We start from the raw sequence: 22,341 nt of genomic DNA on the forward strand, positions 1-22,341 counted from the left end.
AGTGCCTTGAGTTTTTTCACTCTAGGGCAAAATATATTACAATGTTGTTCATAAAAGTTGGCTTCCTTCTTGAATGATGTTTTAAATTGTGGTATATGAAGCTCAGAATATTGTTGTCTCCATCTGTTCATGACAGTTCTAAAATATATTAAATTTGATTCTGATAACTTTACCTGACAGCACCTCTTCCAAAAATATTTCCAACCAGAGAAGGTAAATGTGGAATTTGAAGACGGTTATATTTTACTCATGTTGTTATTCTTCAATATTCCCACAAAAATTTCCTACTTAGGAAGCTGTTTTTGTCAGTAGACTCTTCTCTGTCCTCTAAAAAAAAAAAAAAAAAAAAGCCTTTTTTTTCTTTTTCATTTTTTTTTCCTTTTGTATAATTGACAGTTTTGCAGATAGCCTGTGGTGATCGTGAGTTTTAAGGATGTAAAGTTAAAACTGGATGCTTATACCGTCAATTTATATGTTTGTTTTACTGAGTACTTGAAAACATGTTTCTTTTTATTTGATCAGATTTTCATGGTAAGGATCCTGGACTGTAAAGTATTTAAATGCAATGTAAATGGTCATCTCTAAATCTAAAGGTCCTGAAGTCCTGTCCTGAAGACTGTTTCTAAGTTGAAATATCTCCATGTGAAAGTTAGTTATATGGATTTAAAGAAAGCGTATCAGACTTCTGATGTGACACACAGAACATTATCACATTTGAAATACCAGTTACTTGACTTTTCACATCACTTAATCTTAGTATTTCCTGATTTTTTTTTCTTAAGTATGCAATATTCCTGCTCATTTCTTGTCAGATAGCTATTATATCCACATGTTTATGAGATGGAGACTAAGCTGGAAAAGGAGCGCAGATACCACAATTTCATAATACGAGAAACTAAATAGAAGGGACTAAAATTTTGATCTACTTAAGCATTTTGTCTTCAGTAGTTCCAAATCAGGAGACTATTAGCTTAATTTATTATAAAATTTAATTGTGATTGCATTATCTGTTCTAATCTACATCTGTGCTAAATTTGAGAGGAAATTTTTTCTGTGCTGAGAAAGCTTGTTTTGGTTTAGAGGCAGATTTCTTCTGTGAATATTGATATATTTTATGCCACCACAAAGTAACAGAAATACCAGACTAACAAAACAAAACAAAAAAAGCATTACATATTTTAATAAGGTAATGCATTTTGATGTGAAGTAATATATGTGTGGAGGAAATTGAGATGGGAACTCCTTTTATAATTTATAATTCTACAAGATTCAAGACTAAAAAGCGTAACTTATATCTATGACTTTTTTCCAGAAAAGAGAACCTTTTACATCCAATTAATGAAACAGATTAAGTTTGTGAGAATTATATGTTACGTAGCTTTTATTCTATAGTATTTATTTAAAAATCTTGTATAAAATCTAAAATACAGGTTAGCTTACCATGACTTTTATTAAAATTAATAAATTTCAAAACAGCTGCTTCGTGATTTTTGGTAACGACATGCTTCTCATTCACATTGCGGAGCTGTATTATCATTCCATTTCTCTGTATGCTGAGAAATAATTTAGCAAAAAGTGTTGGTTCATTTGGATAATTTTTATTTCTTGTATTTGCTTCATTTTTATTTTTTTTTCCTTCGTTTCTTTAGTCATCTTCTGAATCTACATCTTGTCTCTATTACTTTCCTCCACAGCACCTTCCCCACAGGGACCTAGGATTTTCCTGTTTCCCAGCTCCCCTACACTCTCTTGTGATTCCCCACATCTTAAAAAGTCCTGTCTCCTCCTCTCGGGGTCTAGCCTTAACCCTCTACACTCTAGCCATGTCAGCCCAGTTGTTCTGAGGAAAAGTGTTTCTTTCACTGAAGAGCTGCTTCTGGCTGCTTCTGGTAGGATCAATGTATTATGGCCTTTTAAGCAGACTTTTAAGAAACTGTTGTTGTTATTTGATAAGGGGGCATTTAACACACAGCTTTCTGTAACCCTATCTTTTTGATAAATTAACCTCTGAAAACTGCTGGCTACATGACTATTCATACAACCTCCTACCTGTGCCCCAGAAGCTTGTAACAGCTTCTGAACTTCTTGTCTTACAGGATTTGAAACAAATATGTAGTGTATCCTACTGAACTTCCTTGCTTCAATCTCAAAATTTCCTTCCATATTGGTAATTGGACTGAAATAATGCATTTATTTTTTTTTCTTCCTCCTATTCCCTTTAATTTGTTGTTCCTATATTTTGCATGGAACAAGCACTTACTCATTAATTCATTCATAATTTATTGAAAAATATGGCCGTCAGATGGCTAGCAACTCTGCTGTTTAATGTCTTTCAAACTGAGTCCATACAAACTATGTATTTGTACTGCCTCCTTTTAGATTTTACTGACATGCATTAGTTTCATAGGTTTAAATTAAATAGTTGATACTACCGCTTTTCTTTTTCTGTAGAAACTGTTTTAATTGTTTGGTGTTTTTGAGTTTTGAGTTTGTTTCACATCCAGTATTTATATCATGCTTGTCTGTATTTAATATTGTATAGTCCCTGAAAATGATATTTTGAATCAATACCAAGTAGGAGAAACTAATATAATCTTGTTTAATGGGACTATACAGATGCTAATTTTTTGTTTCCTTATCCAAGAACAGCTAAAAATATTTGATAACAGTTACAATAGTTATATATAGTAATGATAGTCTATTTTTTTGAAAATGTTAGGAATGAATTAACATACATTAAGCCCAGTATTATTTCCAATTCTCCTCGTGTTTGGTTAAAAAAAAAATAAATACATTCCTGTTTCCATTAAAAAAAAAAAAATCACTCATGTTTACTGTATGCTTGATCAGAAGAGAAAGGAAACTAGCAAGGAACTGTTATGTTAAATTAGTTCTAATTTTTGTAAAAATCTTGTTTTCATTTATAACTGTTTGCATTGTGGTGTGTCTATATTACATCTTGCTCCTGATACTTTTTTTGATTCTTTTCTTTTCTTAGTGCTTTCTTAGAGAACTTAAGTATTTGTTTTTGCTTTGTCGAATTAACGCTAATAGTTTTAGATACAAGAAATAGCAATGATAGTTTTTAGGCATGAAATGCTTTCCAGAAAATCTGATTCACCAGCATTGTGTTTGTTTTAGGAAAAACACAATCTTGGTATGTGGTTTTTTTAAATTTATTTATTTTTTATTCCTGTGATTTGTAACCATAGAGAAATAGTATTGTCATATATATAACCTGCATCTCAACACACTCACTTAAAAGTATAGTTCCATGATACACAGTCATCTTTGCTACAGAAGGATCTGTTATCTGATAAACTTCAGTTCTTTAGAGAAGCTTCTGTACTGGGGGAAGGAGTAAAAGATGTGAAAGAAAGGGAGAAGACAGATGGTGGAAGTACTGGGAATAGGGTAGAAAGATCAGAGATGGGATAAAAATCCACCCGCATAACCCATATTATTCTAAATGAAAGTTCATTTCTTATTTTTACTTACAGATAGTCTGCAGGTTATATATATGAAAATACAGTAATGAAATATGGCAGTTTTAAATGCTTAACAGTAGTCCTTAGATGATCTGGATGAAGCAGATAAGTGAATATTGCATAGATGTTAACTCAAAAAAATTTCTGTTCTATTTTCTTTTACATTACATATCAAAAGATGTAGGTTGCTTTTTGCAATTTTCTGTTTAGTCCCAATCATGAAGTATAAAGCTTCTACTGAAATTATATCTACAGCCTTCTCCCACTCATTTCCTAATGAGTGGCTCTAAAACTCTTGAAAAAAGTGTTTTTTTTTTTTCTTTTAACTGATAATGCGGGTAGAGAGATGTACCTTAATGTAAAAGAATTTGAAGAGAGATTGTTTAGCAGTGTGGAATTTAATGATGACCCACAGCCCTTTTTTGTAAGGGCTTAAACTCTGATTGTGTAGGAACTTCCTGTGAAAAACAGAGAAGATAGATCTGTATTTACTGAAATCAAAGACAAAAGTTCCCAGTAGTTTCAGGAAAAACAATCAAGCTATATGTAATAAGTAAGAACTGCAACCCCAAATTTCTAATGCCTTATATTGAAAGTTTTTTACTTCACATTAGCAGCACAAAAAGATCTTGGCTCACGATTTTTTTTTGTCCAAATCCATAGAGCTTGACAGCACTGCTAGTAGTGCTTAAAAAACAAATCCCTCCCCCCCCCCCCCCCCCGCAAAAAAAAAAAAAAGAAAAACTCGGAACACTTAAACTGTGACGCTCAGCATTTCAATTCCAAAACCTAATTTTTTTTTGATAGTTTGACTGTGTTTTCAGTTGTGATTTTATGTATCTTTTAATGCACATTTGATACAGATTATAACATGTTTCTTTGGATGTTATTTGTACTGATACTCTTCAGGAATGGGCAGTGGGAGTGCTGGCAAAGAAGGGGGGCCATTTAAAACTCTCTTAAGACAACAGACTCAGTCAGCTCTGGAACAAAGGGTAAGGCATACATGAAGTATTTTATACCTATTTCTGATTTACTAAAGTGGAAATTTAGCTTTTAGTAAGGTAAATGTTTCTTATTTATTTGAAAAATAGGCATAACCTTTATTTCTGCCTTTTATATCTGCATGTGTTGAACATTTAATAGCTTTTTTTATATACAAATGATACTAAAGTTTAATACATTACAGTTATTTGCTCCACTCTTTTCCTAACGCTTTAGTAATGTTCACAGCATTCCATTTATAGCTGGTGATGTAAGAAACAGCTGTAGCAAAAATTACTGTTATTTAGTCTGTAAATTACTGATGCATATGTTAGTTTAATACTTTTACCAGCTTCTATTTAATTAAATTTTATAGAATTCAAACTGAGAAATATTGCAGTAGCTTAAACAAGGTGAAAATTCCATTTATAGTTGAGAAAACTTAATTTTGACAGAAATAAAATTGGTAGTATAATTCAGCCTGAATTCTATTATGTGAAATTGTGTGCATTTAGTCTATATGTGATTTAAAAAAAAATCTGAAACAATAAAATGGTTACAGATTTTTGAAGAACATCTGTAAGACAGGAAACACCATCTATTTTTAATGTCAACCTACAGTGAAAAGAATGTACAGTAAAGAAGAGCACTGTTAATTTTGGAATGTTTCCTTGATATTTTGTTTTGTCTTTTTTCATGTATAACATACTGCTCTTGTCAAAATGTTATTAGTGAAGTCCCTTGAAGGAGGAAATTTGGATGTTTTGCCCTTTGGAAATAAATTTTAGTTTAATTAGAATTTCTGTCTATCTGAACTACTTAGAACCACATGTATTTTTGAAAACAGTTAGCTACATCTGTGAAATATAAGTGAATAGCTACTATTTTGAGTAAGTGGATGATTCTCTTTTTATTTCTTGTGTTATCCGTTGCTAAGGGAGGATCTCCTCATAGGTTCTGTAGAAGGCGGGTATGTTCCAAAACATTGACTACTTTATAGCCTTTTTATTTCTTGTTTTGAGGATTTCTAATTTTTGAGCAATCATTTGAAGTTCCTGTTTTTTTATAATATTTTGACAGATTTCTTTGCAATCTTATTCATGCAGGTTTTTTATATTTTTGTTCTGCCTTTTTTTAAAGACCATTTGTAAAATCGGCATATTTTGTCATAACTAATCTTTTGCATGTTTGTACATTTCAATTAAAATTTTAATTTCTTTTTAAATAGAAATTCATGGTATTTTGCTTTTAATGTTTTAGTTTAAAAATTAACATTTTAAAAAGATTCTTTTCTGCGTACCATTGTCTCTGCTAGCATTTTAGACATTCCTTGGCAAATCTTTATTTCTTTAGAAAGCTTTCTAAAAACATTTAAAAATGGTAAAGAAAGAACACTTAAGGTATTTTTAGAGCTTGAATGATTTGCATCCTGTTCTGTTAAGACCGTTTATTGCCTAGCAAAGAAAATATGGTAAAATGGGATGGAAACATGTTGGATATGTTATTAATAAGATAATGATGTCATTGCAAAGCATGTGGACTGTAATTATACTGAAAATGTCATAATGCTTTTCTGAAAATTTCGTACTAGATATTTCTTTTGCTGTAGTTACTTGTCTTTCAGTTGCTTAACTAGAATGAACAAGGATGCAGGGAGAGAAACATTTAGCTCAAAATGTCCTTAGAGCTCATAAGATAACTTGTCTGTTTTGATATTATGCATGTAAATAGTGCATTTCAAGTATCTTTCTGAATTGGGTAGCGTTTGCTTAGGAAAACGTAAGAACGAATAAATTTGAGATGTATATTATATTTGCATGTATATTAGAAATACAGCAAGTTCTTTTGAGACTCTGCATTCACATTATTTGTAATGTCATAACAGTACAATATACTCAAATAATTCCTTTAACTGGACATCCCCTTAGATTTTCTTTTACTATTATGTGGTTTTGGTATATCACTTAACCCAAATTATAAACCATAACAGATTATGTTGGAAGGTTAATTCTGCTAAATTTTTTCCCAAAAAAATACATCAGCCTTGGAAAACTCATATGCACATTACAATTTACATTAATATATTTTTAGCAATTTGCAATATACATGTTGATAGTAGTTGTAACTTATAGCACAGCTCTTTTGGACTGTATTTTTAAGTATAAATATATCTCTGGGCAAATTTGAGCTTACTATAATGGTGAAAAATCAGCTTTGTGTTTTTGTATAAATGTCCAAATACTACTCCTAATTGTATTTTGTATATCTGACTTCAACTTGGACAAATGCTATTATTTTTCCGTGTTTGCATCCTGCAAATGCTTGAGAGAGTCTTTGCTTCCTTTTCAAAGTGTAGCTGCATTGATCCCTATCTCTGAAGAGCACTGCTAGAGAGCTGTTGTGTCAGAACGCGGTGCTGTGTATGAGTCTTTTGGCTGAAGTGCTGACTTAAGCAACTCTTTCCAGTGACTTCTTTATTATTAATGAGCTCGTCGTCTCAGTTCAGTTGGAAAAACAATGATATAATTGTTTGGTCACCTGATTAGATGGTTCAGTGAATGTGTTTTGAATAAAAATAATTCAACCAGAAAATTAGCAGCATTTTCATATGGATCAGTCACTTGTTTGATTCACCGCATAAAGCTCTGTCAACATATCTGAGCGTTACAAGCATTATCTGATACAGTGATAGGAAGGAATGATTGGGTAGACAGGAGACAGAGCTGCTCAAGTTGGCGCTAACACCAAATGAAATGTGTTTATAGCCTTGTTCCATGTGCTTTTTTCATTATTTTATGTATATTTCTGTAAAATTCAATTAAAAAGAATACTAACTAATATGTGTATGTGTAAACACAAATGTTTTTGGGTGTTTTATTAAACAAACATAAGGACTTTATTGCAACTTTACCAAACTTAAGGCAAATGGCAGTTACAACATCCCTGTGTTGTTACAAGAATTAAACTAGTGACATAGTTCTTCAGAGTCTATGCAGTCAAAGATTCTGAGATGTAGTGAATTGGCATTGGTAAAATGATTGACTGTTTTCAGTGGCACATCTTTAAAATTCAGATAGTCATGTCTTCTGAAATACGGGGATATTTTATGCTTTATCTTGTTTTAAAGGTAGTCCATTGCAAAGTGCAAGAATAGAGGGGAATTGTAGCATAAAAATACTGCATCTGGTTCTTACAGATTTTATTTTCCATGTAATAAGTATAGCTTTAAAATTTTGAAGTATTGCAGAGTACCAAACATGAGGATGGAACTTGTATTTGCAAATAATAAGAAATATCTAACTGATTAAAAAAAGGGGAGGGGAGAAGCCACACTGTGGTATCTGTCATACATAATGATGGAATTCCTTTTGTGTCTGAATGAATGAGACATTCTTAATGGAATAAGAGCAGAGGTTCAGTGAGTCAGTTAACTACATTTTTATGTGGCTGAAATTAATCTGATAGAGTATAGGTCTAATTTAAGCATATATCAGAATATGGACTTGCAGTTATCATATGCCTGAATATATTGGTTGGGAAAAAAACATATTTATTACTTTAAAATTTAATTTGTGGTTTGTAATGTAGAAAATACAAGCAAACTGTAAGTTTGAATACGTTAAAATTACTTTCAGTACACAGACTTACGAAAATGTATTAAAAATGGAAGTAATTTCTGAATTTCCAGATAGATTAAAAAGTTTTGTTCTTTAGAGCATAGAGTATCTTTTGCTTTGATGTTCACTACATGTTGCTTTAGTGTAAAATATATGTATAAATACACACTTGTGTAAGTATAGACTTAATGTAATTTAATATTGCATATGCAGTAAACCTTTTTCTATAGTTCTGGAAAAGCTAATTATTCATTTTTAGTGTCATTTAATGTGGGATAACTGTATTCAAGGGACTGAGTAAACACTTACTTAAAATAAGTGTGATGGAAATATACAGGGAAAAGTATTAGCAGTATACTGGTGAATCTCTTACAGCTTGTTCAATAAAGCCAGAGTGAAAGAGGATTCTAACAAAGTGATGATATACTAGGATTTTTTTTCTTTTCTCACAAGAGACATGCAGAGGAGTCTAGGTTGTGTTGTAGTCATGGCTTTCTGACTGCTTTGCTAATCTGAAAAGCACTTCACGATCTGGTGAAACCTTATGGTGGTATTTTTTCCCTAACCCTCTCTAGAGGTCTTTCTGTGCTCCTGAAGACAGATTTGAAGAGTCCTATAGTGAAATCTTCCTGCCTTTTAATTGCTTCATGAGGCATGACTGCAGGTTTAAAAAAAATTTTTTTTGTTTGTTTATAGTTGTCCATACTAATGTTGCTGATTTCAAAGTCTGCCTCTTAATTTTTAAGTCTAGAAACCAAATGAAAATCCAACAAATTTCTTGGTGAAGTTTTTGTAGGACATTTTGAGAGTTCTAATAACCTTTCAAGCGTTATAATAGTTTTGAAGGTAGGGGACATATTTATTTATTTAATCCACATTGAGCTTTAGTAAAGAGGGTGTTTTATGTCATGTATTGCTGGAAAAACTGTGATCATCATCTCTGCAGCTGGTAAGCTGTCTAGGTAGAAGCTCAGTTGAATGATACACTGTTGCGAGTGCCTTAAGTATTTGAAAAAGGAATCTGCACTTTCTCCCATACAGAATTACGGTGTTTATTATTTTTTTCCATTTAACCAGTCATCATAATGGTACCAACCATGATTGCATGATACTTTTTTTTTGCCCCATGCATTTAGAATTGCCAAACATAAATCTATTACCTTTCCCCCATAAGTATGCTGTAATATGTATATTACACAGTTAATAGAATCTCTGTAGAAATGCAAAATAAAATCTCCCAGTTTTGGGCCCACTTCCTTTGAATATGAAGAGTTTTTCTCACCATGTATGTCCTAAAGAAGAATTGTTATTTTTATTATGTTTTTTGGGTGAACTATGTTTTTGAATAGTTGCCAAATGTGACTATTGAGTCTTCATTTTTATTAAGGATTGGTAAAACTCATTTATGAAAATGAAATTGGAAGTGACTTTCTTCAATTTGATTAAGAACTTAAAATCATATTCCAAAGACTTACGCTTTATTCTAGAAAATGGATAGTTACTGGTTACATTTAGAGCTTATGATACTAGCAGGTCAGTGTGCCAACACATTTTTAGGTATGCTTTTATATAATAAAGCATAATTCCTGCAAAATTACAGTTAGTTTTACCCTGTTGTTCAGGATCAGTCTACCTTCAGCGTTAACAGTTAGTCCTGGAAAATGCAGAAAAGTGTTCTTTTATCTTGTATCAGCTGAGAGTAAAATTGTTGTTTAGCTGCCATCTTAAAAACAAACTAGTAGAGGCTTTGTTAATGCTAACATATAAGGTTTGCATTACTAATTACTATCTTATCGATCTGCAAATCTATGGGGGAAAAGTATTCTTACATCGTAGAATACTTCTGCTTTTATTACTTTATGCTGAGTGTATGAAGACATATAGTTAAACAGTGCTTAGTAAGCTTGAAGGATATTTGGCCTCATGTAACTGCTTTGCTTGAATTTCGAGGAGATTTTCAATTCAGTGCATGTTTTTTGGCAGGCAGCAGTGTTTTTTAAGCAGTCATTTGATGTTTGTTTTCAATTGTGACAGGAATTTCCGTTTTTTACCTTGACGGCCTTCCCACCAGGCTTCCTTGTCCATGTTGGTGGTGTTGTCAGTGCACGTTCTGTGAAGCTCTTGGATCGCATTCACAATCCTGGTATGTTAACACAATAAATTTTTCCCAAGTCAAGTCTTATCACAATGTCCTTGTATTTCTAGTCTTTGAAACGTTATTTCTATTAAAATATTTATGTATTATTAAAAAACTACTAACTGTGTATTGAAGACGATATTTTTCAGACAAGCATTTCAACTTCAAAAAATCTTAGTCTTTCAGAGAGCGTTTTTAGTGAGAACTTTCTAGCAAGTTAATGAGAATAAAATATTTGAATCCAGTAACTTTGCACCAAAAATTATTTCTGAATTATCAAGAGATTGGTTAATGTTTTTGACTACTATTTAATACTAAAATTTGATGCAAGCTTTCCATTAAAACAGAAGTAAGATGAAATACTTGATCTTGCCTACAAATGTTTTCTAATTTTCAGCTCCTTGCAATCCTTATGGACTAATCACAACAGTTTAACTCAATATGTGTTTTTAACCTCATTTGAAAAAAAGAAAACCTTTACAATTCTGTTTCTATTTTTGTTTAATAACTTATACAGAACACTACTTAAAGATTTTTTGCTTAGTATTTACTTGGAAACTCCAGTACTGAAATGTGCATGTTTTTGCATGCCTAGTTTTGACATCAGAATTAGGTTATTTTTGACTCTGAAATCTTTGTTGTATTTACTGGAACAAGTGGCAAGGGATACTCTGTAAAAAGTTGGAGTGAATTAGTGTTCTTAAAATGTGGGCAGATGAGGAAAAAAAAAGTAACACCTGTAGTGGTTTTGCATGCACTAGCCAGGAGTAGTAAACTTTGTGCAAATACATGTTTCTAGAAAACTGTATGTTTTTTCCATTTATTTCTTCTTGCAAGCAGTTCTGCAAATAGTTAAATTATTGCTGATAAAAGGGCTTAATAAACTGGCAGAGAACATGGAATAAAATCCCAGACTTAATTCAAGAAAATTACTTTAAGAGATATTTTAAAACATCTGAATACATAGTATGTTATTTTTTCCTACTTCTGAACTTTTATCCTTGACCATACAGTTGAGAGAAGATTATGAAAAATGTCCAAGTATAATTCGTATGTGTGTCTTTTATTTCTTTGCCTCAAAGTCCTCTTAAGCTTTCTGTATTTTGACATGAATCTGATACAGGTAACTTACATACTAAGTTTGCTGTATTGTAAATTTATTTAAGAAAAATTTAAAAGATGTCAATTATGCTCAGAAATTTGCCAGAATAATTTCTTGCAATATACACTCTTTTTATTTTTACCAACCAACTGAAAGTAAGATGAGAAAAAAGATAAGAGATGCGCATGTGTATTTGCACAAGTAAGTGGCTCTTGGCAGCACTTTTATAGAATTTTTAGATTGCTCCTGACAAGTGAATGTAAGATGCATGATACTTCAAACTCAGTATATTGCTAAACAGCAACAAAAGAAAAAAAAAAGAGAGAGAATGAAGGGTAGCAGTTATGAGATGGAAGAGGAGCAAGTAGAAAAACATTCTAGTAGAATAATGATCAGTCAAGTCTGTAGAATATTAGAGGAAACAAACTGACAAGTAAATAAATAGGAAAATATAGAGAAGGAAAGAACATTTTAAGGAGTTGTTTGAAAACCGGTGAATAATACAATAATTGCTATATACTGTACACTTTGATTACGCTAGTGCTAGTTTGCTATAGCATGCTCCTTTTTCCCTTTCTATTTCAGCCTCTTATTAACTCTGCTGTCTGTGTCTTTCCAGTTCCTGTGGAGTGGTGTTGTCAATTGTGTTCTTGTTGGTAGTTTTCTTTTTCACTATTCTGCTCCTATAACTGATCTACTAATTTGCTGTTTTGAACTCAGCCTTTGTCGGAATTATGGGTAACACAAGATCATACAAACTGCTAGACTGGAATAGTTTCAATTCAGGTATTTTACTAGTCATTCAGTACTACATATGCTGACAGAAATTATGGCAGCTCAGTGAAGTTTTTAGAAATGCTGTAGAATATTATTAGGAACTTCAAATCTAAATTTGTTTAACTGTCAAATACCTCAGTGTCTTATTTGCTTTAATGTTTTTAAAGGCTTCCTTTAAAATTGCAAAACATTGTTATAGTATAAAATAGCATTGTTAAGAATAATAACAATCTGTGAAGCTGAATATTCAGATGATTATTTTTTGGTAGCTTTTCAGCTCAGTGTCTGCAAAACAAATAATTTAGGGAAAGAGAATAGATTCTCATTTATGCAAGTGGGTTGGTGTCAGGTGTATTTTTTTCCATGAGCTTACACTTTTGTAATAGCCATACTTCTGATAACTTAAGGAAATCAATGAACGTGTTTGTTCTGAAAAACAGACATGAAGGTGGACTGAGAGAACAAAAATCAGATGAGAACAATAATCTATTTGAAAGAAGAGTGGTGTATGTAGTCCAGGCTGTCTTGGTTCATATATCTTGTATTGTAAAATACATTAGCTTGCAGGGCTTCCACCTTCTTATTTGAACTTCTAAATCACCTTTACACAGTCTTAGGGACCAAAGTGTGTAACTTCTGTGTACAGCCACAGAGCAAATGCGAGAGTTGATGATGGAGTCTACATAAAAGCTATAATAAGTACTGGCCTTTTCGAGGTGGTGTTGGGGGAAAATAAAAATCTTTTTCCTTTCCCTCTGGAAACATAGGATGCCTTGGAAGAAACAAAAACTTAACTTCTCTACATAGAATATGCAAGCCGGCAGAGCCTGCCAACTACTGATACTTTTAAAGCTGGCCCAGTGAAAGGATGTAAAGGTGACCTCTGGGGGTTTGTTTCCTCCAGAAAGAAAGTTTCCTTCCTGTTACTTCGCTGCTGCAATGCATGTGTATCATTTGTCTTTGGAAGTTGAACAGTCATTATCTAAACTTCAATTTAATTGTCTCTATGCATTTTTTCCAGTTTGCAAATAGTTCAGCTGCAGGTAGTGGCTGAAACCATTGGCTGATTTTTGTATTCTTATTCTTTTCTATACTAAGATCCTTATTGGTCCTGGAATATTATAGTTTTGAGGCTATTTTTTGTAATTTTGCTTTTCTAGATTATAATTATCTTTCATTTTTGCTTTCCTTGTAAGAATAGTATTATGAAAATTTCGGATTACTGTTATAGCATAGCCTGTTCCAAGATTTCCAAGATATTAAATGAAAAACTTTTGCATCTTGTATGGTACTTAAAACTAAGTTTAACTTAATTGTTTTTTTGAGCTAGTATTTAGGAGGATGTTACTGTGGAAGGCTTTTTTAAGAATAGTTGAATAAATGGATTATGTATAGACACTAAACATATATTGAGCTGGGTTAGAAAGTGATTCAGAAATGTAAGCCATAGAAGGCTAAGGAGAAATTGTGAATTCATTCTTTGTCAGACTGTCCAAGGCGTAACCTAGATTGTTCAGAGATAAACAGGAGGAAGAATGCATATCTTCATCACATGTAGTTATACCCAGATGTGGTTGTTATATAGAATTTCAGGAGTAAAAATGCCTAAATCAAATACTAATTTCAGAGTAAATGCCCTTTTAAGAACTGTATATGTTTCCCTTACCTATTATAGAGAATCCTGCTGCTTCTTCAATATATCTCAGGAGCTCTCTAGTAACAGTTCGCTATTCATGCTGCTGGGCAGGGACTGAGTAGAGTATACTTACATGCCTGGAAGTGTGTTTCTTTTGCAGTGTTAGGTGTGTTACTGTATCAAGAAAAAGGAAGGGCAGTAGATCAGTCACTATATGTGACTTGTGATGGATTGTGAATTTTGTAGTAGAATTGCAAATTGCATAGAAGCTAATCCAGTCCTTCAATTGCAATAATGACTGTGCTGTCAAGTCTATTGCCATTGAAAAGCCTCAGCAGATCTCTGTTCATCTCTCCCTGCTAGAGCTTTCTTGCCAGCTCTGTCATTACTAGCTAATGCTTGGCCTGAAAGAGAACAAGGATATATACGATTTAAGGAAAACAAAACTGTAACATTCCATTCCATTCATCTTAGCAAGGCTGTATTCGCAGCCATAAATAGGCTAAAGTTATTTTTCTTTTTGAAAGCATTCAGATACCTTTTATATTTACTGACAAACTTGTGTAACATCTAAAGCTAAGGTGTTTTTTTTTCTGTTTTGTTTTGTTTTTTTTTTTGTTTTTTGTTTTTTTTTTTTTTTTGCCTTTAGCAAGTGAACTTGTTTAATTGGATGTGTAAGATGCAACAGGACCATCTGAGATGGTGGTGAAAAATTACTGAGTAAACTTTTGAGGAAGCCAGAAAATCACATGCTGAAGTAGGAACTAATTTGTATTTGGTGAATAAGGGAAGCAAATAGACAGAAAAGAAACTACTTCTGGAATTACTTTCAATGACAAAATGTGTTTGACAAAATTCTTCAAAAGTTTTTTTTTTAATGAAATTATGAAAAGGTGATGATCAAGATGAATCTGCAAAATAGAAGTAGATAGTCAAGAGCTCAAATTCATAGAAAAAGGAAATATGATACAGTGGAAGAAATGCTATGGCCCTCTCTCTGAAAAAGGCTGTTAAAGATGTAAGTATAAAAATCTGAAAGGAATCCTGGATCCAGGAGACTGGACCTTTGACAAAGTCTCGCCTTGAGAATAAATGCAGGGAAGGAAGGTTGGAAGGTTACTTTGCAGGTGTAAGGAACTTGTGGAATAAAGGCTACTTTTGCGTGCTACTGTTTGATTGTGATAACATATACGGTATTCTTGCGTAATTACATTTTTAACCTTCATTCAGGGAGCTGCTCCAACAATAGCTCTTTAGCTCCAGTAGTCAGAAACATGGAATGAAAAAGATTGCTAATAAAATTCCCATAGCTCCTTGATACCCTAGTTTGATACCCCAGTCCTTGAAGTGCAAAGTTCTGAAGAACTCCAGTTTTTTATAGGAAGAAATGAAAGAGGAAAACGAAAACTTGGATACATTTTGATTCTATAACTGAACTCTTTTTCTCTCACATAATACAAACTTGCGCTGAATGTGCAAATTAAGCTTCCTGTTGCTATCGGGTATGTAATGGTGGTGTACTTGAAAGAATGCAGTAGAAGATAACAATGTCTTCAGTAGTGTCTAAAGAGGCTGTTGTTCCAAACTGGTAGAAAATGCAAAATTTTAAGCTTGATCTCCAGTGTTTCCTTGAAAAATCTCCAAATTCACCTGTTAGGATCTCAGTATGTGTTGATACAGTAGTGGGATGTTAAGGCAGCTCTCAGAGTGTTGCCTGGATAGTGAGGCATAATGAAAGCTTTATGGTGCTTGAATGGGTCCTTACCTTTTATGCTTTATTAGTATGTGAGGTATTCCAGTAGTGTTATGCTCTACTTTTTCAGCAGACATCCCAGAGTACTGAATATTCTCTTTTTGTGGTTAATGTGAGTGGTGTTTGAATATTTTTGTTTTGTTTTGAAGCAGATGTACCCTTAAATTAATGAAGTTTGTCTCTTTTTTTTTTTCTTTCTTTCCTTAAACCATACATTATTTTCTATTTAGGGATTTTTAAATAGGTGTTTATGTAACCAGGCAAATGTTGATTATTGTTAGTGTAGAGCAGTATTCATAAATTTCCTTCGGAATGCATAAATAAAATTTACATTTAAAGTCTTTTGTTTTAAAATTCTTTCCTAATAATAAGTAATTCTATTTAATCTGCTTGTTGATTGAAAAATCTCCCAAAGATTTGACAAATGATGTGAGAACCATCATAGACTTTCCACTGAACAAAAGCTCCAATAAAGCTGTTGCTTATTCCACTGCTGCAGTTTGTTTTTGAATAATTAGTACATAACAGAGAAAACCTCGATCTTGCAGAAGATTGTTATTCTTACATGTTATTTCTCCTAATTTCAAAATATGCTGCTCTACTAAAACAGTTTGATAACATTTCCTTTGCTGATTTTAATGAATTTGGATCAGACTTGTGATCTGACACTTGGATATATAGAGGTAATTTTATAGTAGCCCAAAGTATGTGATTCCAGTTAAAGGGACACATTCTTAAATATTATGGTAATACAGGTAAACTTGTTGTTGTAAAATATCTACTGATAATATTTTAGAAAACTTAAATTCCAAGTGGCAGATAAGACAAGCTCTAACTGAACTTAACAGTATTATGGAACTTACTTTAATGGGTAAGATCCGTTATTTGAGTTGAATTAGGCACAGCAGGCTTTCCTTCTCTCTCTGCCCTGTTTTTGTTTCACCTGTTTTCTTTTCTTGATCAGATTGTTATAGATAGTGTGAGCATACTCTTCTTTAGCTTTATGAATTAAGTTCTTCAATACCGCATACTTCTCATCAAGAAATACCATAGTTAAAATATTTTTTGTGTGATTTGATTTGTTAGTATGATTCTACTGTACAATGCAGTTCCTTCAACCTTTTGCAGTGATATTTTTTAGTGTTTTTTGAAGGATTTGAGGTCTTCTGTGTCCTGTAATATGCTCTCATTGAGGTCCTGAACTCACTCCAAAGTGACCCGAATAAAAGGCTGTCATTAATCAGTTATTGGATCCAGGAGTTTAGAGAGGATTCTGTGACTAATTTGTCTTAAAATAAAATAGATAGTTGTGACTGTATAGAAATAATGAGGTTCTGCAAACAGATAAAAGCCTGAGCAGCGTAAACATGAATAGGAAATGCAAAGGCAGCGTAAATTCCTGCCAAATGAATTCATCGCACTATCTTACATAGTGAAGTAGCTTTCATGCTGACTGGTGTGCAGAACATCTTGTCTATGAGCATTTGTGTTTGATGTTGAAAAGATGAATCCTTTTGTGTTTGAAATTCTGTACGTTTCTTCTAAGAGTTATGTTAGATCTAAGAATATTCTCGTTGCTTGTTTTAAGGTGTCCAACTGGTTGGGCTTATGCTTTAAAACATATATGTAATTCATTTTGCTATGCTATTTACAAGATGGATATGCTAGGTAATATTTAGAAGACAGCGTCTTGTCACGGCGTAGTTATCTCCAGTTTTGGGTAGTAACCCCTTTATTACTGTCCTATAAAGATACCTTTTGAGGATTGCTCATGTTTTAAATTTAATTGAATGTATTAGGCCTCGACAGTAAAGCAACAGATGCAAGCTAGAATAAATAGTTTCTTCATTACCTACCAGCTCTCTGAAGCAGGAGACTTTGCCCTCGACACTATAATAGGATCCCATGAAAGCAGATTCCCGTTATCTTCGTGTCCCACTTATTTTACTGTTAGAGGAACTGTATGCAGGGCTGTGGGGACTTTACTGTTACAAGCTGAATGACTGATATAAATAATAAGTAAAAGCAGGAGTGACAGAGGAGTTACGTATCTAAGCCTGAAACCTATCTTAATATCTGACAAATGAATTTGTGGCATTTAAAATTTGTTCGTGTCCGGGCAGTGTTTTGAACTTTCTTAGTGCTAAACAGATAAGGTGAAATTTTTACCTTTTTTGTAGCTAGTGCTGTTCTCATTGGACCATCATCTGTGATTAAAAACAAAAATTATAGGATATATTCCTCATATGGCTGTGTAGTTAATGCTGGTAGTATTATCAGCAGATTTAGTTGAACCGGTGTCAGTTTACGGAAAACTGTTCCCTCAAGGATTACTTGTAATATTTAGGTTACATCAAATTTTGCAGTAGTCTGTCCAAGTGATTTTTGCTTATTTCTAAGGTCAAACAAATATGTAACTTGGAATGTGTGACTGATGTAAAAACTGTAGAATAATGGAGGTTGGGGTTTTTTTCAGTACAAATATCCAAGTAGTTACTTTCATCTGGGACATTCTGTTTAGATTTACAGAGTTTAATTAGTGCAGGTCACAGGTGTTAAGTCACACAGTGAACTCTGTGTGAACTACCTTGTGTTTTGTGGTATCAGTCATAAGGTTTAGAGGATGCTAATCTGTGGGTGTCTGAGCATTTAAACTGTTCAAGTAGTGTTTAACTGAGATTAGGAACAACTGCATTGGGACATCTCAAGGCTCGGAGCTATTGAGAATATAAGACTTAGAAGAATATAAGGCTGTGAGAGTTGGAACTATTTAGAAGCTGAGGTAGGATTTCAAAGTTATCTCCTGATTGAAAGTTACAAATCTGTTTCAGGGATGAGATTGTTAAAACATATCCTGATCAATTATAGAATTACTTAATGGAAGTATAATTCCGTATATTTCTGTCTAATTTACAAATAATTCACCCATATGAGAAATACAGAAATTAATGGAGATACTGTTAATTATTTCATACTTAAAACAACATTTTTATTTCTTTTGTAAGAAAAACAGTATTCTGTAGCCTTTCAGCAGTGATAGGGGGTTCAGTGCTGTTTCATAGAATTTGGATTATAGGAAAGCAATTCAGTGGTTGTGATGGGAGTGTTACCAAGAGAAATAATTCTCTTTTTCCCTATCTTGAGAATTACCTTCATATTAAAGCTAACACTCCTCAATAGTAAACTGCTACTAAAAAATGATCCTGCTCTTTTGTACCATTTCTGCCACATGCTCTTGCAGCTGTTTGTGATCATGCAGTTGCAAAGTGAGTTACTTTGCCTGGTTGATTCAATAGAAAACTGACCCTGCAAATGAACAGTTTTGTATTGAATTAGTCAGCTTAAATAACTCATCCTGAAAAAGCGAGAAGGCTGGATACAATTTTAATCCTAGATGTTCTTAATTCTGCTTCTTCAGTAACTAAAGAACTTGTTCTTCGTTACCAACAATCTTACTTTTTGTTTAGCTTGTTCAGAAGTTTGGGTTTGAAAAGTGAGGTACTCTCTGACTTCATTTGATGTGACAGAAGAGAAGTGACAAAACACCATTCTCCAGACTGAATATTTTATCTATAGTTTAAACTTTGTAGCAATGAACATACCTCTTTGTTGGTATGTTTGCAGAGCTTTTTTTAGTGTTTTGGTGTATATAGATTATTTGGATAACTACTTCTTTCAGTTTTCCTATAATCATAGGTAAAGTTATCATTTTCACATCTTTTAGTTTTGAAGATGAAGACTTTTTTTTTTTTTTTTTTTTTTTTTTTTTTTTTAATCTGAAGTAGCTTTGGTCGTCTTGGGAAAGTTTCAGAGTTGTGTTGGTCTATTGTAAGGTTAGTTAGGACTACCCACGTTCTGTATATTTGGTTACTGCTGAGAGGATTGGACTTTTCATACACCTGTTTTAATTGCTGAATATTTTAGAATGATGATAGGTAATTTCATTTTTCATGGAATAACCAGAGAGGATCAAATTAAACATGAAGGTCCACGTGGTTGTAAACATAAAAAAGATGTCTCTTAAATACACAGTCAAAAAGAGGCACTTCTTAATCTTTCTGCTAATTTATAAGCAACTTCAAATAATAGTTGTTACTGATTTGAAAAGTGGAGGGGGCAGGCTTATTTGGACCATGGTTAGAACATAATCCCTTCTGTCTAAATTGATGATGTTAAGCTTGATTTAGGTTTCGATAGAGGAGATCTGAGAATGGAGATAGTTAAGCTCTGTTTGCAGTATAAAAACAGAATAAACTTTGAACAGTTTTGCAACTTTGAGTTTATTGCCAATATCGTTATTGAGGCCTGCTTTATAAGAAGGATAGATTATGGCTGTGCCTAGTAAAAGACTCATAGATTGAATTTGAAGATGAATGTTGCTGTCTCCACTGCCATTATGATCTTCATAGTGTATCTTCCTTATTTCAGAATGTTACATGGTAAATATTCATCTTTCAGTATTAAAATAGGTTGAAAATGAATCATACGATTTCTTTCCCAGAGTGACTGTTTCTGGATATCTAAGGATTCAGTTTTAATACAATAACTCCTAAGCACAGTCTGAACAATCAGGAAATCATTCTTTGTAATTTTTCTTCAAGTTTTAAAAATCTTTAGGGAACTAACCAGATTCTAGCTAAGTCTTAAAAGGTCCTGAACAAGAGAACCTCTAGCAAACAACCTTGGAAAAGTGTTGCTTCTTGTGAATCAGAAAATGTTTGCAGTGTGAAAGTTACGGGCAGGATTTTGTCCCGGTGACAATACACCCTAGTAGAGATCGATCTTTAATTTGAAGGAAGAGGTAGATTCTGAATTGCTGGTGCATGGAATTGACCGAAATAACATTTGGGCTGCAAGATAAGTACTTTACAACAATGATTGCTGTTTGTATCTTCTGAAGCTCTTCAATAAAACCAAGTTTGGAAAGTTTCAGTTGGAAGAGGTTTGAGTTGGCACGATTTTTATAGAATGCTGTACTGTTAGCACTGGACCAGGTTGCCCAGAGAGGTTGTGGAGTCTCCTTCTCTGGATATACTTAAAACCCACCTGGATGCAACCCTGTCTAGCGTGCTCCAGGTGACCCTGCTTGAGCAGGGGTGTTGGACTAGATGGTCTCCAGAGGTCCCTTCCAACCTTACGCATTCTGTGATTCTGTTCACAACATTGTTTAAGTCTTCTGCTCTAGAAATAGTGTGCTTTGCTTCCACTTTGTTGTAAATATCATGTCAATTTTGAAACATGATAAAAGTAGGTTTAATATTCAGTCTTTGGTTTCCAATGAAGGGCACTTAATAGCAGTGTAATTTTTGCAAATGTTTTTGCTTAAAGTTTTAGATAATCCCTGCTATAAACTACTCAATAGATTTGCTAGAAAAGCTTGTGATTGAGTGCTATGTATGCTTGCCTTTTTGCTTCCACCTAGAATCCAGGGCCATTACTTTCTGTAACCATTTCAGTGAGCTGCCATAGTTTTCAGTCTGTACTGTCACCTGATCCAAGCATGCGCCAAAATACCCACCGTTTCTGGCTACTGTCTGCTGAATCTGCTTTGCAAACCTGTAGTTCTTAAGCTTTTGCCTTAGCCAAAAACAACAACAGACACCCTCATGGAGTGTACTGGACACATGCCATCCTGCTTCCCTATCTCCTCTAATTGTTTATGTAAATCCCTAGCTTTACTAAACTTGTAAATGCTACAGTGGCATCCCCATGTGGAATTGTGTGGCTCATGTGTCAAAAAAGGCTGCTTGTGAAAATACTTGTCAGAAGAATACGAATGCTACACATTGCACTGCATTCAGTGTTTTGTATCAATTTATTACTGCAATGTCATGGTGTTTGATTTTAATTGTAGACAATCATTTTATATTTTAATATGCAAAGGTAAGTGTGTAAACTGTGTGAATGTACAGTGTTTATATAAAACATATTGATTCATATTACTTGGCCTTTTTCTGGAAGAAAAAATACTCAATGTCTTAAGCAGAGGACCCACTCCTTTACAAGCATATATTTAAGCATGAGTTTTATAGAAACCTTTGAATTTGTGCAACAGTAATTTGTTGGATTTTTTTAAACTATTAGGCCTGATTCTGTTGACACTGAAGACAATTGCTATAAAATTAGTTTTATCTATAAGAATGAAAGTGATCCATAACATTAGTTTTTGCTAATCGTGATGTTGACCAGACTCTCAGAAAGAAAATGTTTCTTGAGCAAGACCTAGTGTTGAACAACCTCACAACAATATGCATTTCCCTTATGGTAATGAGCTCTGTATATAGATTAGGTGAGAAAATTGTGTTAATTCTCTTGGAGACTTGTTCTTAAACTTTGATTTACATACAAATTCCTTGTGGAGGAAAGCTATGTGTTTGCACTGAGGTTGGGACCCGTCACTACTATTTCCACCATTTCCATTCCCTCTCAGTATTTCCATTCCCTCTCAGTATTTCCATTCCCTCTCAGTATTTCCATTCCCTCTCAGTATTTCCATTCCCTCTCAGTATTTCCATTCCCTCTCAGTATTTCCATTCCCTCTCAGTATTTCCATTCCCTCTCAGTATTTCCATTCCCTCTCAGTATTTCCATTCCCTCTCAGTATTTCCATTCCCTCTCAGTATTTCCATTCCCTCTCAGTATTTCCATTCCCTCTCAGTATTTCCATTCCCTCTCAGTATTTCCATTCCCTCTCAGTATTTCCATTCCCTCTCAGTATTTCCATTCCCTCTCAGTATTTCCATTCCCTCTCAGTATTTCCATTCCCTCTCAGTATTTCCATTCCCTCTCAGTATTTCCATTCCCTCTCAGTTTTTACTGTGACCACGTTCCTTTTTAGTTTCATATT

General features: G+C 33.4%; 1 protein-coding gene across 13 annotated transcripts in view; it reads left to right on the forward strand.

Moving 5' to 3' along the window:
• Positions 1–22,341, forward strand: part of C2CD5 (C2 calcium dependent domain containing 5) — a 74,951-nt gene that overhangs the window by 18,523 nt on the left and 34,087 nt on the right. For 7 of the 13 annotated variants that reach the window (XM_062591669.1, XM_062591676.1, XM_062591692.1 and 4 more), the window contains exons 9-11: positions 1,695–1,889; positions 4,398–4,483; positions 10,124–10,232. In XM_062591669.1, coding sequence (XP_062447653.1) covers positions 1,695–1,889; positions 4,398–4,483; positions 10,124–10,232 — 390 coding nt within the window. The remainder of the gene's footprint in view (positions 1–1,694; positions 1,890–4,397; positions 4,484–10,123; positions 10,233–22,341) is intronic. The other 6 variants (XM_062591681.1, XM_062591708.1, XM_062591718.1 and 3 more) reach the window with 1 other exon arrangement.

Source organism: Rhea pennata, chromosome 1 (genome assembly GCF_028389875.1).
Source record: "Rhea pennata isolate bPtePen1 chromosome 1, bPtePen1.pri, whole genome shotgun sequence".
Taxonomy (NCBI): Eukaryota; Metazoa; Chordata; class Aves; order Rheiformes; family Rheidae; genus Rhea; species Rhea pennata.